Below are 24,436 nucleotides of genomic sequence, written 5' to 3' on the forward strand. Positions count from 1 at the left end.
TTATCTAATTACAGCATGACTCAGCATTACAATGAATCAGCAGTAAAACTTTAAAGTCACACAATACATATTCATGTTAAAGTCACAGAACACATATATTGCCTGGACAACCTGTTAGGCTCAAACCATATCCTAACAATTTTATTGTTTGTTTGTTTGTTTAATTATTCATTTGTCAACAAGTACAAGGAGACAAGTAACAGTATAGACATAGACATGGATGCATGAAAAAAAATTGGCACAAATAAAAGGAAATAAATAAGCAAAACATAGCCATAAACACATAGAATGATTACATATTAATGGGGACAGTAGGACAGGGACAGTAGGCACGCTAGTGTGCTTATGCACACCCACTTAGGGACCTCTTAAGAAACATGAAAGGTCCACGGTAGACAGTTTAAGATAAAAGTTGTGGGGGTTAGAGAGACTAACAACAGGATCAGGTAGAGTGTTCCAGACATTTACTACTCTATTCCAGAAGTCATATTTCCTACAATCAAGATTAGAGCGTATTACATTGAGTTGGAATCTATTGATAGCTCTTGTATTATTACGGTTGAAATTAAAGTACTCATTTACAGGTAGAACATTTTGGTCAATAATCTTATTAACTAAGCATAGGTCGGAACGTAGACGGCGTAGTTCGAGGCTATCCAGGCCTAAAATTTCAAGCTTGGTGGGATAGGGGGTTTTATTTCAAGCAGAGGATTTGAGTATTCTTCTAGTAAAATATCTCTGGACCGTCTCTAATGGATTGATGTCTGAAATACAGTGATTTTCTACTGTCTCCCACCTGCATCTCATGGTTTAAGAAGATTCTGCCCAAAACTATACTGATTGTCACTTTAGGGCATCCTGGTCTTCATTTAGTGAAAATCCTCCTTGAGTTTCATATTCCTCTCTTTCAAGTACTGTCATAGAGTTGCGTGTTGCATGCCTCTTTCTTAATCCAGTTATTTCACCAGGAAGAACCTTGTTGTCATAATGTATAATCGCCTCATGTCCTTTGATTGTAGGCTCCGAGAAAGAATCTTTGTGCAGACTGGAAGAGAAGAATAACTCCAGTGATATCTCAGTAAGCGCAAGTATTGTTCTTACCCCTCCGTGTCCAAAATCGTGGACCACTCTTTCTGCTAAAATTCCATGCCGAAGATCTATTTTTACTATTACCTTACTACTAACTTACTATCTTTGCATGGAACAGAAGAATATATTGTAGTTAAAATCATTGCCTTCACCTTAAAATCAAATATGTTGTGGTAATGGTGTAAATCGGGGTGAAATGCTACCGGTTCAGACCGGTTCTCCTGAACCGGTAGTAAAATTGCTACCAGTTCCGGTGAACCGGTATTTTCGATGATCAGCTGGGCAATGAATGGCTGTGCCACGTGATTTAGATTAACTAGAATCGTCGGATTTTCTGCTTTCTAGCTAATCTAAATCACGTGGCACAGCGAATTCCCTCCCCCCTCACTATTCTACTTACCTTTGCAGACTTGGAAGGCTTCAAAATGTTCATTTTTAGCACTGCGCAGGCGCACACTCAGTAGCAGACTTACAGAACTGGATTTCACCACTGGTGTAAATTACGTAGTTATATTAGCTGTATCATGTTCGTCCTTATGAAAATGGATGTAGATCACAACAGACTTTGATCTGCTGCGTGCCAAGTCGGTGGAGAACAGTCGAGTTCTGGAAAACTGAAGAGTTCCCTATATAATAAAATTATAATATCATAGTAAAATGATACCAATGCAGTATTTTGCAAAAAAATAAAATAAATGAGAGCAGAAAGTTGGAACTCTTTTCAGAGGGGTATTAATTACATCCAATATCCCTAAAATGTTTAAAAACCAAAGGTGCTTTCATTTGCAAAATACTAACAAGGCTCGAGATACGAACTAAAATAAAGAGAAAATGTACTACCTTTACAGAGACCTCTGCTGACAGCTGAGCTGCGCTGCAGCTAGAATAGAATAGAATAGTTTATTAGCTGATTCCTACCTCTGGAAAGCAGCATGGAGCAAAATTGATCTCAGAATAGTAGCGTCATTATTACTCTGATCCCAATATTGCTTCTTTTGTCCCAGCCCATTTCTCCAAATACAAAAAAAAGATATTGAGACTCTAGAAAAAGCGCACAGAAGAGCAAGAATGATGATTAGGGGACTCGAAATTAAAACATACTGTATGAAGAATGGTTGAAGGAATTGGGTATGTCTAATTCGATGAAAAGAAGGATCAGGGGAGACATGATAGCAATGTTCCAATATCTCAGGGGCTGCCACAAAAAAGAGGGAGTCAAGCTATTCTCCAAAGCACCTGAGGGCAGGACAAGAAGCAATGGGTGGAAACTAATCAAGGAGAGAAGCAACTTAGAACTAAGGAGAAATTTCCTGACAGTTAGAACAATTAACCAGTGGAACAACTTGCCACCAGAAGTTGTGAATGCTCCAACACTGGAAGTTTTTAAGAAGATGTTGGATAACCATTTGTCTGAAGTGGTGTAGGGTTTTCTGCCTAAGCTGTGGGTTGGACTAGAAGACCTCCAAGGTCCCTTCCAACTCTTGTTATTTATTTATTTATTTATTTATTTATTTTTATTTTATTTGTCAAGAACGTATTTGGTAATAAGTATAAGCATGGATTGGATACATAAAATAGGTACAAATAGAAGAAACATTAGGACAAGGACGGTAGGCTTTTATTTTGTATTATGTATAAATGGTCAGTGAGGTGTACAGTGTTTATTTTACGTGCTATTTGAGAATCATTTGAAAAAAAAACAGAATTTTATTTTTGCACATAATATAATTTGCACATAAAGTGATATTTTCCATTCGTTTCACAAAAGAGCAACAATCCTTTCCCAGTCCCAGTCCCAGTCTTGGCTACCCTTCCTGATATTTATCCTGCACGAAGATTCAGATCCTGAATTTGTTCAGATCCAGAATTCTAAATTTGGAATTAACTAATTCGTTTACTTTATTGCCATTGCACCTCGTACAACGAAATTAAATTCAGTGTACATCATACATGAGAAAACTATAAAAATAAGACAAAAAAACACACTTCCGTCACATTCTATACAATTGGATTGAAAACCCCTGATGCTGCATTAATATTGCACTATACAGTAGAATTCAATATAGTTACTGCTCTGGGATAACTATGTTACATATATATCTGTTGTTAGTTATGAAGTCGTGTCCGACCCATCGCGACCCCATGGACAATGTTCCTCCAGGCCTTCCTGTCCTCTATCATCCTCTGGAGTCCATTTAAGCTCACGCTGACTGCTTCAGTGACTCCATCCAGCCACCTCCTTTTCTGCTGTCCCCTTCTTCTTTTGCCCTCAATCGTTCCCAGCATTAGGCTCTTCTCCAGTGTGTCCTTCCTTCTCATCAGGTGGCCAAAGCATTTGAGTTTCGTCTTCAGGATCTGGCCTTCTAGAGAGCAGTCAGGGTTGATCTCCTCTAGGACTGACCGGTTGGATCGCCTTGCAGTCCAAGGGACTCTCAGGAGTCTTCTCCAGCACCAGAATTCAAAGGCCTCCATTCTTTGGCGCTCAGCCTTTCTTATGGTCCAACTTTCACAGCCATACATTGCAACTGGGAAAACGTGACCATACGCACTTTTGTTGGCAGGATGATTTCTCTGCTTTTTAGTTTGCTGTCTAACTTTGCCATAGTTTTCCTCCCCAGGAGCAAGCGTCTTTTAATTTATACATATATACATATATATACATATATGCCACCTGCAAAAAAAACCAACCAATAGATAGATCAATACTGAGTGTTAGATTTGCCCTAGTGGCAAATTTGGACCAACCCAACACAATATTCAAAACTGCTGAGGTTTTTATTTTGGGTTCCCGGTTTGGGCATCACTAATTCAGGTAGGACCTGTGAGGTTAATTCACATACAGTCAAAAAACAACATGATAGCAGTTACCAGTTACCAAAAGAGAAGACAGGTAAAAATCAAATATCTTGCATGAAAGAAAAGTCCATTCTTCCCCATTGCATACCTCAGGCGAGGGGAAAAACAGGCACAACAATTTGAGCATTGACTGCACTATCAATAAGACTCCTACCAGATATACACAGTTAGTAGAAGTCTTTCGTATGGTCACATAGCTTTTCTACAGTAAAACACTTTGATGGAAATTTCTTGGGTAGATCTGTTTAACTCAGAGGTGTCAAATTCAAGGCCTGCAGGCCGCACCTGGCCCGCGGGCTGGATCAGGTCTGCGGGGGTGCTTAAAACTGGCCCGCGGGCCCGGCCGGGAAATATCAAAGGACTGGCCCACAGTGCCTCTGCCGGCCAAAACGGGCCACGCAGAGGCCTCGCAAGGTCCCCATTGAGCCCGTTTTTGGCCTCCCCGGCCTCTAGCAGCACTCTGCTGGCCCAAAACTGGCAAAGTGCTGCAGGAGGCTGTCCAGGCCGAAAATGGGGTGCAGGGGGCCCACGCACGCCCCCACTGCATCCCGTTTTGGCTGGCAGGGTGCTGTAGGAGGCGTCCGTCTCATCTCGCTCCCACTCTCTTCCCGTCGGCCCGCAGAGGAGAACTACAATGCTGATCCGACCCTCGAAGAAATCCAGTTTGACACCCCTGGTTTAACTGGTGGTCTGGCAGGAGAAGCCAGGTGGAAATTAGAAAGGGCTGATTGTATTCTGACTCTGTCTTTCTTTCCGCAGAGTAATCTTGAACTATGTTCTATGGAAAAGGCTCCTGGGAGTGCACCAGGCAACACGAAAGGAGGGGCGGAAAGTCCCCTGGATGCCATTTGCCTCAGTGAATCTGATAAGACAGCAGTTCTGACTCTGATCAGAGAAGAGGTAACAGCCGGATGATTTGATGTTTGAAATTTGGGAGCTCTTCTCTAGATTGTGCGAAGGTTTTAAGAGGCGCTTGGTCAACAGGCATTGGGACAAGCAAAGTGCTCCCTTTTTAGAAAGGAAAAACTTTGTATTTTTCAGAGACTAACAAGGCTTTTTTGAAGGTGGTCCCACACATTCTGGGTCCATCTATGAATGCATAGCATCCTTGCTCTGCTTCACTGGCCAAAGAATCACAAGTGGCCTTTAATTTGCAGGTTGGGACAAAAATGGAAATGGGTTTCACCTAATCGATTTCAATCAGCTCATTAAATATTGTTAAATTATTCCTGGTGACTTTAATGACTCAGCTTTTTGGAGGGTATCTGTCAGGCATTAATTTAATTTAATTTAATTTAATTATTTAATTTAATTTAATTATTTAATTTAATTTAATTTAATTTAATTTAATTTAATTTAATTTAATTTAATTTAATTTAATTTAATTTAATTTAATTTAATTTAATTTAATTTAATTTAATTTAATTTAATTTAATTTAATTAATTTAATTAATTTAATTTAATTTATATGCCGCCCCTCTCCGAAGACTCAGGGCGGAGTCCTGAAGAATCGGGACCAGTTAAGCTGATTTATTGCTTGTCGATCGAAAGGTCGGCAGTTCAGCGGTTCGAATCCCTAGTGCCGTGTAACGGGGTGAGCTCCTGTTACTTGTCCCAGCTTCTGCCAACCTAGCAGTTCGAAAGCACGTAAAAAATGCAAGTGGAAAAATAGGGACCACCTTTGGTGGGAAGGGAACAGCGTTCCATGCGCCTTTGGCGTTGAGTCTTGCTGCCACATGACCACAGAGACGTCTTTAGACAGCACTGGCTCTTCGGCTTTGAAACGGAGATGAGCACCGCCCCCTAGAGTCAGGAACGACTAGCACATATGTGCAAGGGGAACATTTACCTTATAACACAAGAATCTAGTCAACGGTCAGCACTAAATCAGCCCTGGACTTGGATCGCTTGTGAGAACATAATGACTCCAGGCTGATTCCTCTCTTGACCCCACCTCTGTCTCTGCCATTCCTTCTCCTACAGTATCAAAGGCTGGAAAGGAGAATTGCATGCAGCCTTAGGACTTGGAATTGGAGTATATTTGGCTGAGAATAGGAGCTCCTTGGATTAGCAAGTCATCCATAATTTTTGAATTGTTTTGAGCTGACAAATATTTTTCGGAACATTGCCAGAATTCTCAGGATTGGGGGAGATAATACTTCTTATAAATATTCTAGAAACTTGACATCCTTCCCTACCCCGCCCTATAGAATGAGGATTTTCTATCTCCCTGTTTCTGTTGTGGTCCGCCAGCAGTCCTGGAGTCTGGGGAAGGCTCGGACGAGGGCTCTGCGTCAGAGGCAGAGAAAGGGCCATCTGGGAGGTACGTGCTGCCTCCAGAACCTCCACAGTCGGACCTCAGCGAGGCAGAGGAACAGGGGGAGCCTGTTCCCAGTGCGCGCATGCGCAGAGCTGCCAGAAGGCAAGAACAGTTAAAACAAAAGGGACGACTCGGAAGTAGGGCTTGGAGATGATTGACTCCTCCCATAAGACTTAAAAGAGGAGCAAAGGCATATGGGCCTTTGCAGGAAGCAGCGTTTGTTCATTCAGCTTAAAACCTGAAGCTCTGTTTGATTCTGCACTCCATGTGGTTTTGCCAATTAGATCTTTGGCAGCGTGTCAAGGGAGATAAGGACTTCTCCTCCTGAAGGACTTCTCCCAAAGGACTCTTTATAACTAATTGGGACTCCTCCGTGAATGAACAGAATTCACAGCTGTTGCAATAAAAGAGGTTTTTGGGACTACTCGTGTGTTTTACTGACTCAGGAAGCCTAGGTCAAAACAGTTTCTTTATTTCAGACTTCCTGTTTCACTTTTATTTTTTTATTTATTTATTATCAAATTGATAGACCGCCCTTCTCCCGAAGGACTCAGGGCGGTATACAGCCACAGTAAAAAACATAAATACAAACATTAAAAGCAATTTAAAAAGATATATATAAATTTGGCCCCAAAGTTAAAAAACAATAACAAAACATATTAAAAACATTTAAAAAGCATTAAGCCAGCCCGGCTTGCTGAAAAAGGAAGGTCTTCAGGGCACGGCGGAACAATCAGGGAGAAGTCCTCCTTAAAACAGGGGCCAAAATTCAGTTCTATCCTTGAGGACTGAAGGCTGATGTCAAAATGAGCCAAAGATATCAAAACTATTAGCAGTTTGATATTAATGGAGCCTATCAGTTAGCTTCTAGTTTTAGCTGAGATGACTTACAAATGTGCTGATACTTTTAATTAAGAAATGTCCTCTGCAGGGGTGAAATCCAGCAGGTTCTGACAGGTTCTGGAGAATGAGTAGCGGAAATTTTGAGTAGTTCGGAGAACCGGCAAAATCACCTCTGGCTGGTCCCAGAGTGGGGTGGGAATGTAGATTTTGCAATATCCTTCCCCCGGGAGTAGAGAGGGAATGGGGATTTTGCAGTATCCTTCCCCCTGGAGTGGGGTGGAAATGTAGATTTTGCAGTATCCTTCCCCCAGGAGTGGGGTGGGAATGTAGATTTTTTTTTTTAATTTGATTTATATGCCGCCCTTCTCCGGAGACTCATGGCAGCTTACAATGTGCTCAGCAATAGCCTTCATCCTTTTGTATATTTATACAAAGTCAGCTTATTGCCCCCACAACTGGGTCCTCAATTTACCTACCTTAGAAAGGATGGAGGGCTGAGTCAACCTTGAGCCTTGGCGAGATTCGAACCTGCAGTAATTGCAGGCATCTGGTCTTAATAACCAGCTTAATAACAGGGTGCCTTAGACCACTGTACTACCAAGGCTCTTTGCAGTATCCTTCCCCTGCCACGCCCACCAAGCCACGCCCACAGAACCGGTAGTAAAAAAATTTGGATTTCACCACTGGTCCTCTGGTAACCAGAGGAGACATCTTATCATCTGGCAGACCTTCCCTAAACAGGTGTGTCTGCCCATAACTTACATCATATCTAGATTTTCTGTAAAGATTTTTTAAAAATGGTAGCCTGGCATTTTTTTTTTTTTTTGCAAAGAATGCATCTCTTAAGAACGTCCAACTAAACATCAGGCAGAATCCACAGGTGTATTTGCAGGTGACAGAACTGAAATAACACAGCATCACTGCAGCATAGTGTGGTATTTCCTCCTTCCTCCACCTCTCCTCCCAATAGTTTCACCACAGTTTCTTTCAGCGGTGAGAGGGCTGCCTTCTCAAAACTAATAGTTGCATTTTGTATTCATATTTTTTTTTTTAGATTATATCTAAGGAAATTGAAGCCAACGAGTGGAAGAGAAAATATGAAGGAAGTCGACAGGAAGTTTTGGAAATGAGGTAAAACAACTCAGCTTGTTTTACAGAAACAACCATAATTCCATATAGTTTCAGATTGTTTACAAGTGTGCAGCCACAGATCACCCTGGAAACCTCGTGTAGATTGGAAGACAGATTTATTAACTGAGTTAATAGAGACTATTCACCATATTAAGAGCTGCGGTGCCACAGTGGTTACAGTGCAGTACTGCAGGCTACAAATGCTGACAGCCTGGTCAAAACTTTCTAGTATTCTGAACTGCCATGTCCAGTCATTTAATACCAGGGTGAAATAGCTTGCCTAAGTGGGAATGTACTGGAAAAAATGGCTAGAAAGGATAGAATATCAAATGCATTTGGGTTTATAGGAGGAGAAAATTAATGGCATTTCTGTGACTGATATCTTTACTTCTGTTTCCTCCTTAGGAAGATTGTGGCTGAATATGAGAAGACAATTGCACAGATGATAGGTAAGCCACTGATCAATGCCAGGTATTCACTTGCAAATTACTGGAAAGAACAAATAAAGAGGCCAACATGTTCCAGTTCATGCCAGCCTGCGAACGTTCAACCCAATAGTAGTTTTTAGAGTTTCTTCTTGTGCTTGTAGAGTGTCTTCTCTAGTTTCCATAATGTGCAGAAAGAGAGAGTTCAGGAACTTTTTATATTTGTGATTCCTTGGCTGTAGATTCTGTAGGTGGACTATAAATAGAAGACAGAGCCAAGAGTAACAAATAGAATAAGGATAAGGATAAGGATAAGGATAAGGATAAGGATAGGATAGGATAGGATAGGATAGGATAGGATAGGATAGGATAGGATAGGATAGGATAGGATAGGATAGGATTCTTAGAATAGAATAGAATAGAATAGAATAGAATAGAATAGAATAGAATAGAATAGAATAGAATAGAATAGAATAGAATAGAACAACAGAGTTGGAAGGGACCTTGGAGGTCTCCTAGTCCAACCCCCTGCTTAGGCAGAAAACCCTACACCACTTCAGACAAATGGTTATCCAATCTCTTCTTAAAAACTTCCAGTGTTGGAGCATTCACAACTTCTGGAGGCAAGTTGTTCCACTGATTAGTTGTTCTAACTGTCAAGAAATTTCTTCTTTGTTCTAGATTGCCTCACTCTTTGATTCATTTCCACCCATTGCTTCTTATCCTGCCTTCCGGTGCTTTGGAGAATAGCTTGACTCCCTCTTCTTTTTAAGATGCACGGACTTCAACTCCCACAATTCCCCAGCCAGCAAATGATGGGGTGGAGAAAAACAATCTGCTCCAATCAAAGATAGAGGGTTTTTTTTCCCCCTTAAGTATCATTTAAGAACCTTGCCTATGATTTTGAGCGCATGACTCAAACCGCATATTACCAGCTTTTCAGGTGGTATGTTCTTGGATTGCTCATATTTGCAATAGAAAACATATCCTGTGCTCTGTCAGTCTGTTACTAGTAATACAGGTGAAGTACTAAACGTAGAGTCCAAAGAGATCCCGTCGTTTGGACAGATGTTTTTGAGGAACTCCATTAAAAATTGCTTAATGCATTGTAAGCCGCCCTGAGTCTCTGGAGAAGGGCGGTATATAAAAATAAATATTTTTTTTTAAAAAAACTTATCTTTATCCACTGCTCTTTATATGTTCCTCTCAGATTGTGGAATTAAAGTGGAAGAAATTCCTAGCTTGCGGCTGGGCAACCTGTACCTCCAGCATCACAATTGCACCAAATGGGGCTGAATATTTTGCATCCTTTTCTCCTGTGTGTGTGTATGTGTGTGTGTTAGTTAATGGACAAAACCAGGAGATAGATGATAGATAGATAGATAGATAGATAGATAGATAGATAGATAGATAGATAGATTGATCTTTGGTTATTCGGGTTTTCTCCTATGTAAAATTGGAGGTGTCTTGGCAACATTTTGACGAAGTCTCATTCGTCATCTTCAGGCTGGTGTCTTTGGCTTCGTGCTTCTAGGAGCAATGTGTGTGATCGCAGCTGTTTCTTCCTTTTAACTGCCAGTGGGGGTGTGAACTGATTGGGTGGGAGCTTGGCTGTATATATATATATTCTGTTTTGAGAGTGGTTTGAGGGTGGAGCAGCGTGGTGGCCTAATGGCGGAAATGCTCCACTCCTACCTGGAAGATCGAGAGTTCAATTCTAGGTAGTGGCAGATATTTCTCTCTTAGGGCACAAAGAAAAAAAAATATCTACTGCAAACTCCGCATGGTGTCAGGAAGGGTATCCGGCTAGTAAACACTCCACTCCATCCATCCACCCCTGACTCTACCTCAAATTAAGGGATTACAGGGTTGTTAAAAGGGAGGAGGTAAAACCCTTCTCTTTTCCAGCACAGCCACCAGATGTGATGGATTTCCCCTTCCAGAATTCTCAGCAATGGCCATATACTGTAGAACTACAAATGGGAAGTCGAAGTTCACACCCTTGGAGAATACCTCCGTTTTGTAAGGAGGGAAATAGAATAGGGAAATAGGGAAATAGAAATAAAAACATTGATTCTACCCCTTCTAGTGGCATCACGTTCCCTGCAACCCATAAAGGAAAACACCTCCTGCAGATGACCAAGATTGCCGTCTTCTGCTCTACTTGGTGTCTCTTGGCTAAAGGCCTGTTGAAGCAGAGTTACCATTCCCCTTTGCCTTTGAATTCACAGAGGACGAGCAGAGAAGTAACATGACGTCCCAGAAGAGTCTCCAGCAGCTGACGATGGAGAAGGAGCAAGCCTTGTCTGACCTGAATTCGGTGGAGAGATCCCTGTCCGATCTGTTCAGGAGATATGAGAACCTCAAAGGAGTCCTGGAAGGTTTCAAGAAGGTCCTTTCTTTATTTGAAAAAAAGTCTCTTTTTTTCCTTACGGGTTTTCCTTCACGGAAGACCAGGGACGCACAATTTAAAGCCCCCCACGCACTCTTCTAAACCCCCAGTCCAAAATATTGTTTTTGAAATGACAAAAATATGGGGAGTAGTCGCATTAGGCGTTCTTGATTAATTTAATTGAATTTGAACTAAGTTTTAATTGCAGGAGGTTAAATGGGTTTTGTACCAATCCCCTTCCTGTTTTATCCTGGTCTTTATATACCTTCTGGAGACTGTCCTTATGAACACTGCTGTCTAAAGTTATCAAGCTGATGGAGAGGAATTGTGGCTCAGTGCTAAAAAGTTAGCTTTCCATCGTTGCTTCTTCTGCTGGATCAACCAGGTGATGGGCAATGAGAGACAACTCTACCACAGAACTTCTATCTATTAGGACAGTGTTGGCGAATCTTTTCAGCATCCAGTGCCGAAACGGGAGTGCTCGTGCACACAACCAAAAGAGCAGCTGCCCCGGTGCACATGCGCGCACCAGGAAGATGATTTTCCGGTTTCCAGCGCACGCATGTGCACCGGCCAGCTGGTCTTCGCACGAGCATGCGTGCCAAAAACTGGAAGCCCGGGTGGCCAGTGCACATGCACGCTCCAGAAACCGGAAGATCACCTTCCCAGCACGTACATGCCAGTTGTGGGTTGCTACCGGTTCTCCCCGGTTCGGGAGAGCCGGTAGTGGAAATCTTGATATGAGAGCAAACCGGTGGGTGTGGCATGGTGGGTGTGGCAGGGGAAGGATACTGTAAAATCTCCATTCCCACCCTACTCCAAGGAAAGGATACTGTAAAATCTCCATTCCCACCCTACTCCAAGGGAAGGATACTGTAAAATCTCCATTCCCACCCCACTCCTAGGAAAGGATATTGTAAAATCTCCATTCCCTCCCCACTCCAGTGGAACAGTACTGTAAAATCTCCATTCCCTCCCCACTCCAAGGGAAGGATACTGTAAAATCTCCATTCCCTCCCCACTCCAAGGGAAGGATACTGTAAAATCTCCATTCCCTCCCCACTCCAGGGGAACGATACTGCAAAATCTCCATTTCCTCCTGATCAGCTGGGACTCAGGAGGCAGAGAATAGGTGGGGCTGGGGCCAGTCAGAATTTTTACTACCGGTTCTCTGAATTACTCAAAAATTTCCGCTGCCGGTTCTCCAGAACTGGTCAGAACCTGCTGAAACCCACCACTGGATTTTCTGTTTCCTGAATTGAAGGTTGAAGGTCTTGAAGTAGAACTTGCAAGGGGCAATTCTGTCCCAACTCCAGAATGTGATTTGATGGCTTTTTGTAGTGGGTGAACCTAAACACTGTGGTTTCTAAGCCACACTTCCAAAGGTGGGTTTCACATATTTTTACCACCGGTTCGCCACGCGAGCACACGCTCGCTTCGTGTGCGCACGCGCCTTCCACACCGGCGCCCAGCCTTCCGCGAATTCACTTGCTTGTGTGCACACCTTCCGCGCATGCGCCCAGCCTCGAAAATGTAGCTAAATAGGATGGCGTAGAGCCAGAAAGGGTGAGTAGGCCTAACCGTGGTCGCCGCTACCAATTCGCCCGAACCAGACCGAACCTGCTGAATACCATCACTGCACGTTTCATAGCCAAGTTGAGCTTTTCTTTTGTTTTTTCTTCCAGAATGAAGAGGCCTTGAAGAAGTGTGCTCAGGATTATCTCAACCGAGTCAAGCAAGAGGAGCAGCGCTATCAGGCCTTGAAAATCCATGCGGAGGAGAAATTAGACAAGTAAGGCCAATAAAGGCACTTTCCCTGTAATTGAATGCCTCATACAAAAAAAAAAGGAGCTGTGGCATAGCACGGATGACATTACCTAGCTGGGTAAAGAAACGTTTGCAAGAAAATGAGCAAGTTCAGAGAGCACCAAGGAGCCCTCATGTCAACCCTGAGCTATATAGGGTAGGGTAGGGTAGGGTGGAGTGGAGTGGAGTGGAGTGGAGTGGAGTGGAGTGGAATGGAATGGAATGGAATGGAGTGGAATGGAATGGAATGGAATGGAATGGAATGGAATGGAATAGAATAGAATAGAATAGAATAGAATAGAATAGAATAGAATAGAATAGAATAGAATAGAATTCTTTATTAGCCACGTGTGATTGGACACACAAGGAATTTGTCTTTGGTGCATAGGCTCTTAGTGTACATAAAAAGAAAAGATACATTCGTCAAGAATCATAAGGTACAACACTTAATGATAGTCATTGGGAAACAGTCAATATAAATATTAAGGCTACCAGCAACAAGCTTACAGTCATACAGTCATAAGTGGGAGGAGATGGGTGATAGGAATGATGAGAAGATTAATAGTAGTGCAGACTTAGTAACTAGTTTGACAGTGTTGAGGGAATTATTTGTTTAGCAGAGTGATGGCATTTGGGAAAAAACTGTATTCTTATATACTAAGTAAAGACTAATATATACTAAAACAAAGAATAGAATAGAATAGAATAGAATAGAATAGAATAGAATAGAATAGAATAGAATAGAATAGAATAGAATAGAATAGAATAGAATAGAATAGAATAGAATAGAATAGAATTCTTTATTAGCCAAGTGTGATTGGACACACAAGGAATTTGTCTTTGGTGCATTTGCTCTCAGTGTACATAAAAGATAAGATACATTCATCAAGAATCATAAGGTACAACACTTAATGATAGTCCTAGGGAAACAATATCAATATAAATCGTAAGGATACCAGCAACAAGGTTACAGTCATACAGTCATAAGTGGGAGGAGATGGGTGATAGGAACGATGAGAAGATTAATAGTAGTGCAGACTTAGTGAATAGTTTGACAGTGTTGATGGAATTATTTGTTTAGCAGAGCAATGGCGTTCAGGAAAAAACTGTCCTTGTGTCTAGTTGTTCTGGTGTGCAGTGCTCTATAGCGTCATTTTGAGGGTAGGAGTTATGTCCAATATGCGAGGGGTCTGTAGATATTTTCCCAGCCCGCTTTTTGACTCCGACTCTATTCTCCTTTATTAGTAATTTCAGGTTTGCATGCTTTCCCCTTAATTCCTCTCCCATGACCCAAAGAAGGCCAATGGCTTGATGTTACATGTGAACTGGGGATGGGATACAAGTAATCCTTGACTTAAGACCATAATTGGAATCAGAACTTCTGTTGCTGTCCTTAAGTGAGTCGCACCCAATTTTACAACCTTTTTTACTGTGGTCAGTAAATGAATCTGACTTCCCCCATTGACTTTGCTTGTTGGAAGCCAACTGGTAAGGTCATAAATGGTGATCAGGTGATTCTCAGGATGCTGCAGTTGTTGTAAGTCCATACTGGTTGCCAAGTGCCCAAATTTTAGTCACTTGACCATGGAAACACTGCAACAATTGTAAGCATGAGAACCAGTTTTAAGTCACTTTTTTCAACACTGTTGTAACTTCAAACATTTCCAAACAAATGGTCATAAATTGAGGATTTCCTGTACCATGGCACCTTGGTACTTATCATTAATTGATTTCAGGAGGCACGATGAGTACCAAAAACAATGAGTATCAAACAAATTTTCCCATAAGGAATAATGCACCAACTCACAAAGCAGCCGACACAAATTCTAGCTTGTGCATTGAGTACCAAACAAACAATGAATGCCAAGACAAAAATGTTAATATCAAAATATGTTGAGTACCAAATTCAAGGAATTTCAAAGCAGTTGAGTACTAAGGTACCACTGCATTCAACAACAACAACAACAACAATAATAATAATAATAATAATAACAACAACAACAACTTTATTGTCATTGTATGTGTATACACACTATACCCATACAACTCAATTCACTTAACACCCAAAGACCAGGTCCAACACACATAACAATTCCCAAACACACTCCCACCCACCACAAATTCCCCGCCCCTAAACCACCCAAACATCCACACAACAGACCAAGTAATGCTGTCCAACAGCTCACAGATGGTGGCCCTTTAGTTCCTTGTTGAGTGCAATGATAGCTCTGGGATAAAAACTATTCAGAAAACGTGGCGTCCGAGTTTTAATTGTTTTGTATCTTCTGGCGGAAGGCAACAGTCCAAAAAGATTGTAAGCAGGATGGGAAGAGTCTCTGAGAATGTTATGCAACTTCCTCAAACAGCGAGATTCAAAGATGTCGTCCAGGGCTGGTAGCTGGTCCCCGATGTATTTTGGGCAGTTTTAATAATTCTCTGTAGAGCTTTTCTGTCAGCTAAATTACGGAATTTATTTTTATACCCATTCTCTCTCTGTGTGTGTGTGTGTGTCTCTGTCTCTTTCTTTTTTGTACTCCCGTGCCCCTTCTTCTTTGTTCCAGAGCCAATGAAGAAATTGCTCAGGTCCGTACTAAGGCCAAAGCTGAGAGTGCAGCTCTCCATGCCGGACTTCGAAAAGAACAAATGAAAGTCGAATCTCTTGAAAGGACCCTCCAGCAGAAGGTGATTTTTCCCCATCCCTGTTTTGACCTAGGCCCAAGTAGTTATTACCAGACACAATCAGTCTTAAACATATTTTATTAGAACAGCTTAGAATTATTTCATTCTCAGTTTAGTCCAAATTAAGTCCAAAACAAATTCTTCATAAACAGTCCTTCAGCCTTATCACCAACCTTTGTCTTCTTTGACACCCTGCCAAAGGCTTTTCTTGGCAAAAGTTCAGAAGAAAAAAACGCTGACAAGAAACAAATGTAGCAACGTTGCTTTCCTACAAAGATCCCAAGAGCTGTTGCTGCTCTTTTAAGCCTTCTGGGAGGGGCCAATCATCTCCTGGCCTTACTCCCAAGTTGTCCTTTTTGCTTTAGCTGCTCTTGCCTTCTGGCAGCTCTTCACATGCATGCACTAGGAACAGGCTCCTCCTGTTCCTCTGCCTCTTTGCTATCTGCCTCTGGAGGCTCCAGAGTCCGTGCATCGCTCCCAGATGGCCCTGGCCCCATCTCTGCCTCCAATGCAGAGCCCTCGTCTGGGCTTTCCCCAGACTCCAGGACTGGCCCATGGTCCTCCCCAGCCTCCTCACTGTCTGACTCTGCTGCCAGCTCCGCAGGCTGCTGGTGGACCACAACAATCCCTTTTTATCCCTTTCACTTGCTTATCCCGCTAGAGAAGATTGTCTGAAATTCACTCTACGTTTCTCCTGGAATTGAGTGAAAACAGATTAACAGAGTTGGAAGGGACCTTGTAGGTCATCTAGTCCAACCCCCTCCCCAAACAGGAGACCCTACACCATTTCTGACAAATCTCCAATCCAATCTCTTCTTGAAAGCCTCCAATGATGAAGCTCCCACAACTTCCGAAGGCAACTTCTGTTCCGATAACTATTGTAGTTCAGAACATTTAGCCTTGACGGGACAGGACCACCTCACACACACCTAAAAGGGTTGAATCGCTTACATTTTCCCTTGTTGTTAGCTTTTGTGTATGTGCATGTGCATTGTTGTGTCCGTTAAACAAATTGACGCTCAAAAGAGGGAGATTTCCATTGCTTCCCGGCAGATTCCCATGAAGAAACTCAATGGGGAAGCCAGCAGGAAGTCGAAAGTTGTTCCTGCTTTCACTGAATCTGAATCAGAATCAGAAACACTGCTTTTTTGGCTACCCTCGATCAGTCAATTTCTCTATTTAGCTAAGGAAACATCTCTGAAACAATGACCTAAGGAGGCATAGGTTATCATTATTTACTTAAAGATTAAGAAACTTGCCCTATCACTTACTGAGGAATGTAGTTGCATTCATTTGAAACTTTAGATGGGAGCTGCTTTAGTTTCTAAATCACTGCTGGGTTGCTGGATTTTTCATCTACACTTCCTGTTTTAATGTATCACATGAATACCGTATTATTTGGAGTATAAGATGCACCTTAGTTTTTGGGGAGGAAAATAGGGGGGCGGGAATTCTGCCTACCAGGTATTCATCTGGCTAGTCGCAGCACATTAGTTCGCTCGCTGGTTTTGTGGTTGGAGCTGTGCTTCTAAAACACAGCTGATTGTCAGAGGGAGCAGCAATTAGAAAAGCAGGCAAAGCACGGAAGATCACTGCACTCGCGTTGGGCTGAAAAACAGCTTCAAAAGCACAGCTGATCCTTGGAGGGCGCTCCAGTGACTAAAGCAGGCAAAGCGCGGAAGGGGTAAGAGAAGGCAGCAGCTGTTCCGGGTAGCCATTTTGGGCACCGCGTGGGGTTACATTCGGATTATAAGACACACCCAAATTTTCAGCCTCTTTTAGGAGGGGAAAAAAGTGCGTCTTATACTCCAAAAAATACGGTAAATACAGAGCAACGACAAGCCGTCTTTCAACTGCAACCAACCTACATCAGTGCACAGTTTTACTAACGGCAGCAAAAAGAGGCATTTGAAAAAGTCATATTCCTGGAACTGAGCTGCAGAAGTCACACAACCGTCTGCCTAAAGGAAGGCTTTAGAGAAAATATTTATATCAAACAGAAATGAAATTTAAATTCAAAAACAGGAGATTGTTCTCATCCTGACAGCTATGTCAATTCATACTGAAGACTGAACTCCATTTATTATTATTATTATTATTTTTGCAAATTAGACTAACCCCTCTCCCCACTCCACCACCCAATTCTCAAAGGGGAGGGCAGGGACTGGACCATCATAGATTTTTATAACAGTAACAGAGTTGGAAGGTATCTTGGAGGTCATCTAGTCCAACCCCTTGCTCAGGCAAGAGACCTGTACTAGGCATTCGAACTGCCGACCTTTCTGATTGACAAGCTCAGCGTCTTAGCCACTGAGCCACCTTGCCAGGCTTTATGTTACAAGGTTCTTCTTTCTGTCTCATTCAAAGGTGATGGCAGGTTGAAGAACCAGTTCCGAGCTTTGAGAACACTCCCACCATGTAGAATAGCGCTAACCTTCGGACGTGTATAATCTGGTTGCATTTCGTACACGAAGGAGAACTCTAACATCAGGAGAATGGGTTGGGGATGTCCGTGCATTATAGGGAGGTTACTAATTTTGCAGCATCAAAGAGCCACGGTGGGGCAGTGGTTAGACTGCAGTACCGCAGGCTACTTCTCCTGATCACCGGCTGCCAGCTGTTTGGCAGATCAAATCTCACCAGGCTCAAGGTTGACTCAGCCTTCCATCCTTCCGAGGTGGGTAAAATGAGGACCCAGATTGTTGGGGGCAAGAGGCTGACTCTGTAAACCGCTTAGAGAGGGCTGTAAAGCACTGTGAAGCGGTATATAAGTCTATAAGTGTTATTGCTATCCTGTTTCCCTGAAAATAAGACCTCCCCGGATAATAAGCCCAATCGGGCTTTTGAGCGCATGTGCTAAAATAAGCTCCCCTCCAAAAATACGCCCTCTCCAAAAATATTTAACTGCATGCACAGCAGTTAAATATTCCCTCCACTTCCTCTGGTTAGGGTTAGGGTTAGGAAGACAGAGCTGGAAATCAGGTAAGATGGCAAGAGCCTTGGTAGTACAGTGGTCTAAAGCACCCTGTTATTAAGACCAGCTGCCTGCAATTACTGCAGGTTCGAATCTCGCCAGGCTCAAGGTCGACTCAGCCTTCCATCCTTTCTAAAGTAGGTAAATTGAGGACCCAGTTTGTGGGGGCAATAAGCTGACTTTGTATAAATATACAAAAGGATGAAGCCTATTGCTTAACGCATTGTAAGCCGCCCTGAGTCTCTGGAGAAGGGCGGCATATAAATCAAATTTTAAAAAAAGAGGAGCCCCATCTTGCTCCATGCACCTCAAAATAATAAGACCTCCTCGAAAATAAGGCCAAGAGCTTATTTCGGGGTTCAAAAAAATATAAGGCAGGATCTTATTTTCAGGGAAACACAGTATTATCAGAGAAAATTGTGGGTAATCAGCATTTCACTTCTGGGCTTTATTTAACCATTCATTTTATTTTCCAGAACCAGGAAATTGAAGAGTTGACCAAGATCTGTGATGAGCTGATTGCCAAGTTAGGAAAGACCGATTGATGACGTTCTTATCATCTGGAGCACCATTCTCGGGTTTTCTCCCTGCTGTCCGTCTGTTATCTTCCAGCAAGCATCTTGCCTTATTTTTTTTTGTCCCAGAAATAATCTTTTTCCCGTTTCACGGCAGCAAGAAAAAATCACATGCTTCTGTATCAAAGGTCTGCCATCTGCAAGAGGAGCGATGATTGCCCTGTTCGTACTCATTTCCTGCCCTTGTAGACCTCTCTTGCCTATTGAGTATTTTGCAAGCTCTCCTGACTGCATGAAGCCAATGAATAGAAGCAGGGACACGCGTTAGAGATGGCGATATCTTTACACGAAAGGGTTTCTGCACTTGGGTTGAGGCTTTGGCCCACAGAAGCTGCTGTATCAGTGCCTCAAGGACAGCTACTTATGGAGAGAGCAGGTTTTTTTTGCAGATGCTTCAATCTGAAGGCCAGAAATGCAGCTTAATCGAATACATGTTCCCCTGCATGCACTAATACCATACCGGCAAGGACACAAGTGGAGTACGACGGCCTCTAAAAGCACAAGGGGGCAATCACAAGGCAGGTGCCACTGTTCGTCAAGGGAAAATGCCCAGATGAAAATGGATTGGCATTCCTGGGAGCGTGGCGTCGTTGCAAATTTTTAGTCCGCTATGGAGAAGAAGGAACTCGTCAACGGCAAGGAGCTTGAAGGCCCCTTGATTCTACAAAAGCGTTGTGAGCTTTTGTAGATCTGAAAATACGGGCCACGAGAAATCCATAAGCCCTAAAGGCAGCCTTCATAGCCCTGCGGGGCCACAAGATGTGAGGATTTTGAGTTTAGCGGTTATCCCAGATGTGGTGCCGCCAGCTTTGGGTGTTTGGGATGCTGGAATCTGCCAATCGGAAAAGCACTTGGGACGGGGAAATTAATATAAGGTGCCATAAGTCTCTTAAAGAGGTATAGCCAGCTGGATTGGGATTTGTCTTAATGCAGGGGTCTCTAACCTTGGGCAGCTTTAAGCTGGCTGAGGAATTCTGGGAGTTGAAGCCCACAAGTCTTAAAAGTTGCCAAGGTTGGAGGCCCCTGTCTTAATGCACTTTAAGGCGATAGCACGAGTGTAGTAGTCCACAACTCACCCGAAGAAAACACGCACAGAGTAAACTTGAGCGAAGAAGAGCAACTGTTAGAAATCCCTAAATACACACACACAAACACACACAGAGATCAACACACAGACACAGCACGAACACCCGCCAACCATTCCTTGCGCTAGCAGTTTTTCTCTGTCCAGACAAAGGGCAAGGAATAGGAACACGATGGAGAGCAACTGAAGAAATACAAGTCCAACCTCTTTGTGCCAACTGCTGATGACTAAACTCCTTCCCGAGCCTCCCCAAGGTTCCCTGAGAATTTGATACCATTTCAAAATCTAAAATGATTTGCAAAGAACATCCCCCCACTCCTCTCAGTTGAGGTCATTAAAATGGAGATCTGTCCAGGAACTGCAATTGCCCTGCAAGTTTTACGATGACCACAAACGTTTTATCAACTGGGTTCTTGCCTTCAGGCTTGAGATCTTTTCACGTTCTTCGTTTTTTTGGTGGAAGCCACAGTGACAAGTGCATTAAGGAACTCACAAAATCGATACTCAAATAGGCCCCGAGTTGTCCCAGTCCAGATGTTGGAGCCATCAATCCCAGGATTGCAATACATCTGCAAGGTGCTGTTCGGGAATGGCTGGTGTGAACATTTTGTTGTTTCACGTTGGTGTTGGCTTCTTACATACTCTGGCTGTATCAAGTAAACAATGGAATTTTTTTTTCTCTGCGGGTTCAAAGGTGACCAGATGCTGAAATTCGTAGCACACAGATCCTCCATCCAAATTCTGCATGGAGTTTTGCTGTAGAAAGGGAGTTCCAGAGATCAGCCCATTTGTGGGTTGTTGTCTTAGTCACAAGCCACACTAGGGAGCTATTCAAAGCCGGGGAGAAGAGCTCCATTTCTGGGGTCTTACCAAAACGGTCCATATCTCCATCTTGCAACTCCCAAACATGTTGCGAGAGCTTCGGGCTACCTTTGCCCAGCTGTTACTCTTCCCTAGTGTTGTGTGACAATTTCCACAATTTCTATTACTGGCTGGAAATATTTGGAATTGTATTCCAGCACATCTACAGAGCACCCAGTAAGAAGCTTCTAGTCTTCAGAGATAAAGAATGAAATACATTTGACCAATAATATAAACCCCTCTATTTCTGAAGAAGTGGTGCCATTTTGAGTAGGAACTCCACTTTCAAGCTTGCCCAAAACCTTTCTCTCCTACGATGTCTCATGAGGTTATCTTTCCACTGAAACTCACTCTCTGCCCTTTGCCACATCATTGGTCCACTGAGATGCTATCATTGAACAGAGCTGAGATACCATCAAAGGTTTATGCCAGGCCAAATTCCTTGGATCCAGAGCTCTTGGGCTCACGGCATCTGGTGGAAAATCACGCTACGGAGTGTTATGGAATCTGGCGCTACCGGGGACAGCATGGGCTTAAACTGCATATCGGATCTGGATCTAGGAGCTTTTGTTGGCGTCGCCAAGCAATAGATTCTGGCCTGTGGAATAGCATTTGGAAGAGCTCTTTTGCGCTAATTTTGGGAAGGCCTGTTTTTCAGTGTCGATAAAACGATGATCTGGCAAGTGATCATTGTTTTATGGTGTTGCTCGCTTTATAGCAGCTGTATTAGCGGCCTCCTTCAGCTGAGTCAGGGATGGAGATCTTGTGGCCTTCAAGAGCTTCAATGGAGTTGGCATCAACCCCAACTGGTCTGGGAACTGCATGCACTTCTTGGCTGCAGTTTGTCCACCTTTGACTAAAGGAAAGGAGGAAGTAGAAAACGCACAGTTTGTCCTGCAAGCAAAATCCTGTGTCTTCTTCCAGAGCTCTGTGGTTTTAACGCCATCCTCCAGCTGTTGGCTGGATGTCCAGTGGTTGCACTTTTGTCTCTGGTGTGTTTTGTGCAGGGGGGGGGCATGTGTCTTCACATGCACACTGTGCCAAATGCTCTCTTGTTTTGTGCCTCAAGCATGCCACTAAAAAGGGTGGGTAAAGAAGATTCCTAAGGAATGATATTATTAACTATAATATGGTTATTATAGTTTGTTCGGATATGAAAATTGCGTGTGCGTGCATGGGGTGTGTATGTGTATAATATATATATATATATATAATGATATAGTTCTATATAGTGCTGGGGTGTGGGTGTGTGATTGGAGTCTGTAGAACTGTTGCACCTCATATAGCATTGTGTGCTACTCGAAATGCTACTCGGACTGGGTGCTAATTCTGTCAAATCCCCTCCGTCTACAGCCGTACCTTCCACCAATCTATAACGTTTCCAAAACCGTTTGAAAGAAGAGCCCTCGGTTTGATCGCTCGTCCCACGTAGGTGTCCCACACGATCACTTCTCAGCCAGAAAGAAGCTGCAGGGTTTGTGCAAGCGAACACCCAATTCGTCCCATAATCGTTCACCTTGACTGGAGTCACCCCACCTTACCCTGTTCTTGTTTTTGAGCTGTCTCAAAACACCTTTAAAGAGCTTCGGCCACTTAAAAGCACACAGCTGCAGCCCCGTAACTTGCAAGAGAGATTATAGGTTTAAGATTATCTCCTCAGTGAAAGTGCTAATAGAAGAGGTTGCTTATGTCTACCTGGAACTCTAAACTTCAGATGTGAAAGGGCGAAGTTTTGATGGCTTGTTTTTGCCAACTTGGCTTCTTCTATGTATCTTGGGACTCCCAGAATTACACAGCCTTCTAAAGCAGGGATCTCCAACCTCGGCAACTTTAAGACTTGTGGACTTCAACTCCCAGAGTTCCTCAACCTGAGGAACTCTGGGAGTTGAAGTCCACAAGTCTTAAAGTTGCCAAGGTTGGAGACCCCTGTTCTAAGCCTTCTAAGTTTTGCAGCCCAGCATTTCTGAAGGGTTGTTGGTATTAACCGAAGGCAAGTGTTAAAATCTGTTTCTACATGGAAAAGAATTTGCGGAAGGTAGAACGTTCCCCAAAATAATCCACCATAAATCTACAGGGCAGGTGGTATCACAAGGATATGTGAGTCAATGACATTACCGAGTCAGTCATATATCAAGGATCAACCCTAGTTTAGGGAAGAAGAAGAAGAAGAAAAACAGAAACAAATTCCATGTATTATTTCTTGACAGCTGATTATGGTTAGGGGATCCACTTTAATTTCACAGATCACAGTGAATTGAGGTCTACTTCTTTCTGGCTCTAAGCATCTCTTCCTTTCTCTCCTTTTTCTTGCAATCCCCTTTTGCACAAAGGAGTTTGCCTACCCCTATGAAGCAAGTGACTGCTATCCGCCTGGGTAAAGACGCTGAGTGCGTAACCTGTGCCCAAAGATTTCTTTGGTTTCCATATTATCTAGCAAAAAGCTCTCTTGTGTCTGGTCTAAGGCACCCTGCAAACTTTCATGGAGGGAGGTGGGAGGCCCTTTGTACAGAAGGCATACCTGACTTGCCAGCTTTACATATTTGATACATAAATATATATATACAGTATATGATAATATCCCTTTTCTAAGTCAAGTAAATATTTGTAAGAGTTATACTCCCGCCAATAAGATAAATTGATTGTTAATATATTTTTCCCCATCCTCCCCACTGCCTGAATAAAACCAATGTTCTTTCAACTCGGCTACGATATATAATTTGTCTGTTGTTTATTTCTAATCCAGACAGACATCTACGAATGGAATGGAATGGAATGGAATGGAATGGAATGGAATAGAATAGAATAGAATAGAATGGAATGGAATGGAATGGAATGGAATGGAATGGAATGGAATGGAATGGAATGGAATGGAATGGAATGGAATGGAATAGAATAGAATAATGGAATAGAATAGAATAGAATAGAATAGAATAGAATAGAATAGAATAGAATAGAATAGAATAGAATAATGGAATGGAATGGAATAATAGAATAGAATAATGGAATAGAATAATGGAATAGAATAGAATAGAATGGAATGGAATAATAGAATAGAATAGAATGGAATAGAAGAATGGAATGGAATAGAAGAATAGAATAGAATAGAATAATGGAATGGAATAATGGAATGGAATAGAATAGAATAGAATAATGGAATAGAATAGAATAGAATAATGGAATAGAATAGAATAATGGAATGGAATAGGAGAATAGAATAGAATAATGGAATGGAATAAAATAGAATTAGAATAGAATAGAATAGAATAATGGAATGGAATAATGGAATGGAATAGAATAGAATTAGAATAATGGAATAGAATAGAATAGAATAGAATAATGGAATTGAATTGGATTGAATTGAATTCTTTATTGGCCAAGTGTGATTGGACATACAAGGAATT

At 42.4% G+C, this 24,436-nt stretch overlaps 2 protein-coding genes across 2 annotated transcripts in view; both read left to right on the forward strand.

The window, feature by feature from the left end:
* Window positions 1-1,707, forward strand: part of LOC139323282 (transforming acidic coiled-coil-containing protein 1-like) — a 31,506-nt gene extending 29,799 nt beyond the window's left edge. Inside the window, exons 5-6 of the mRNA XM_070952587.1 lie at window positions 1,020-1,078; window positions 1,642-1,707. Coding sequence (XP_070808688.1) covers window positions 1,020-1,078; window positions 1,642-1,707 — 125 coding nt within the window. The remainder of the gene's footprint in view (window positions 1-1,019; window positions 1,079-1,641) is intronic.
* On the forward strand, window positions 988-22,855 carry LOC139323027 (transforming acidic coiled-coil-containing protein 1-like). The gene is made up of 8 exons (XM_070952214.1): window positions 988-1,078; window positions 4,705-4,845; window positions 8,163-8,239; window positions 8,645-8,688; window positions 10,896-11,056; window positions 12,742-12,848; window positions 15,424-15,544; window positions 18,992-22,855. Exons 2-8 carry the CDS (start codon window positions 4,726-4,728, stop codon window positions 19,058-19,060), a joined length of 699 nt encoding a protein of 232 aa, XP_070808315.1. The 5' UTR covers window positions 988-1,078; window positions 4,705-4,725; the 3' UTR covers window positions 19,061-22,855.
* Window positions 22,856-24,436: the final 1,581 nt, after the last annotated feature.

This window comes from Pituophis catenifer, unplaced genomic scaffold (assembly GCF_029215685.1).
Source record: "Pituophis catenifer annectens isolate HBS135680 unplaced genomic scaffold, rPitCat1.0.hap2 SCAF_12, whole genome shotgun sequence".
Taxonomy (NCBI): domain Eukaryota; kingdom Metazoa; phylum Chordata; class Lepidosauria; order Squamata; family Colubridae; genus Pituophis; species Pituophis catenifer.

Coding starts and splice junctions, on each gene's coding strand:
- LOC139323027 (XM_070952214.1), top strand. CDS start 4,726: ATGGAAAAGGCTCCTGGGAGTGCACCAGGCAACACGAAAGGAGGGGCG. Junction 8,240..8,644: donor CAGGAAGTTTTGGAAATGAG/GTAAAACAACTC, acceptor TTTCCTCCTTAG/GAAGATTGTGGCTGAATATG. Junction 8,689..10,895: donor GACAATTGCACAGATGATAG/GTAAGCCACTGA, acceptor TTGAATTCACAG/AGGACGAGCAGAGAAGTAAC.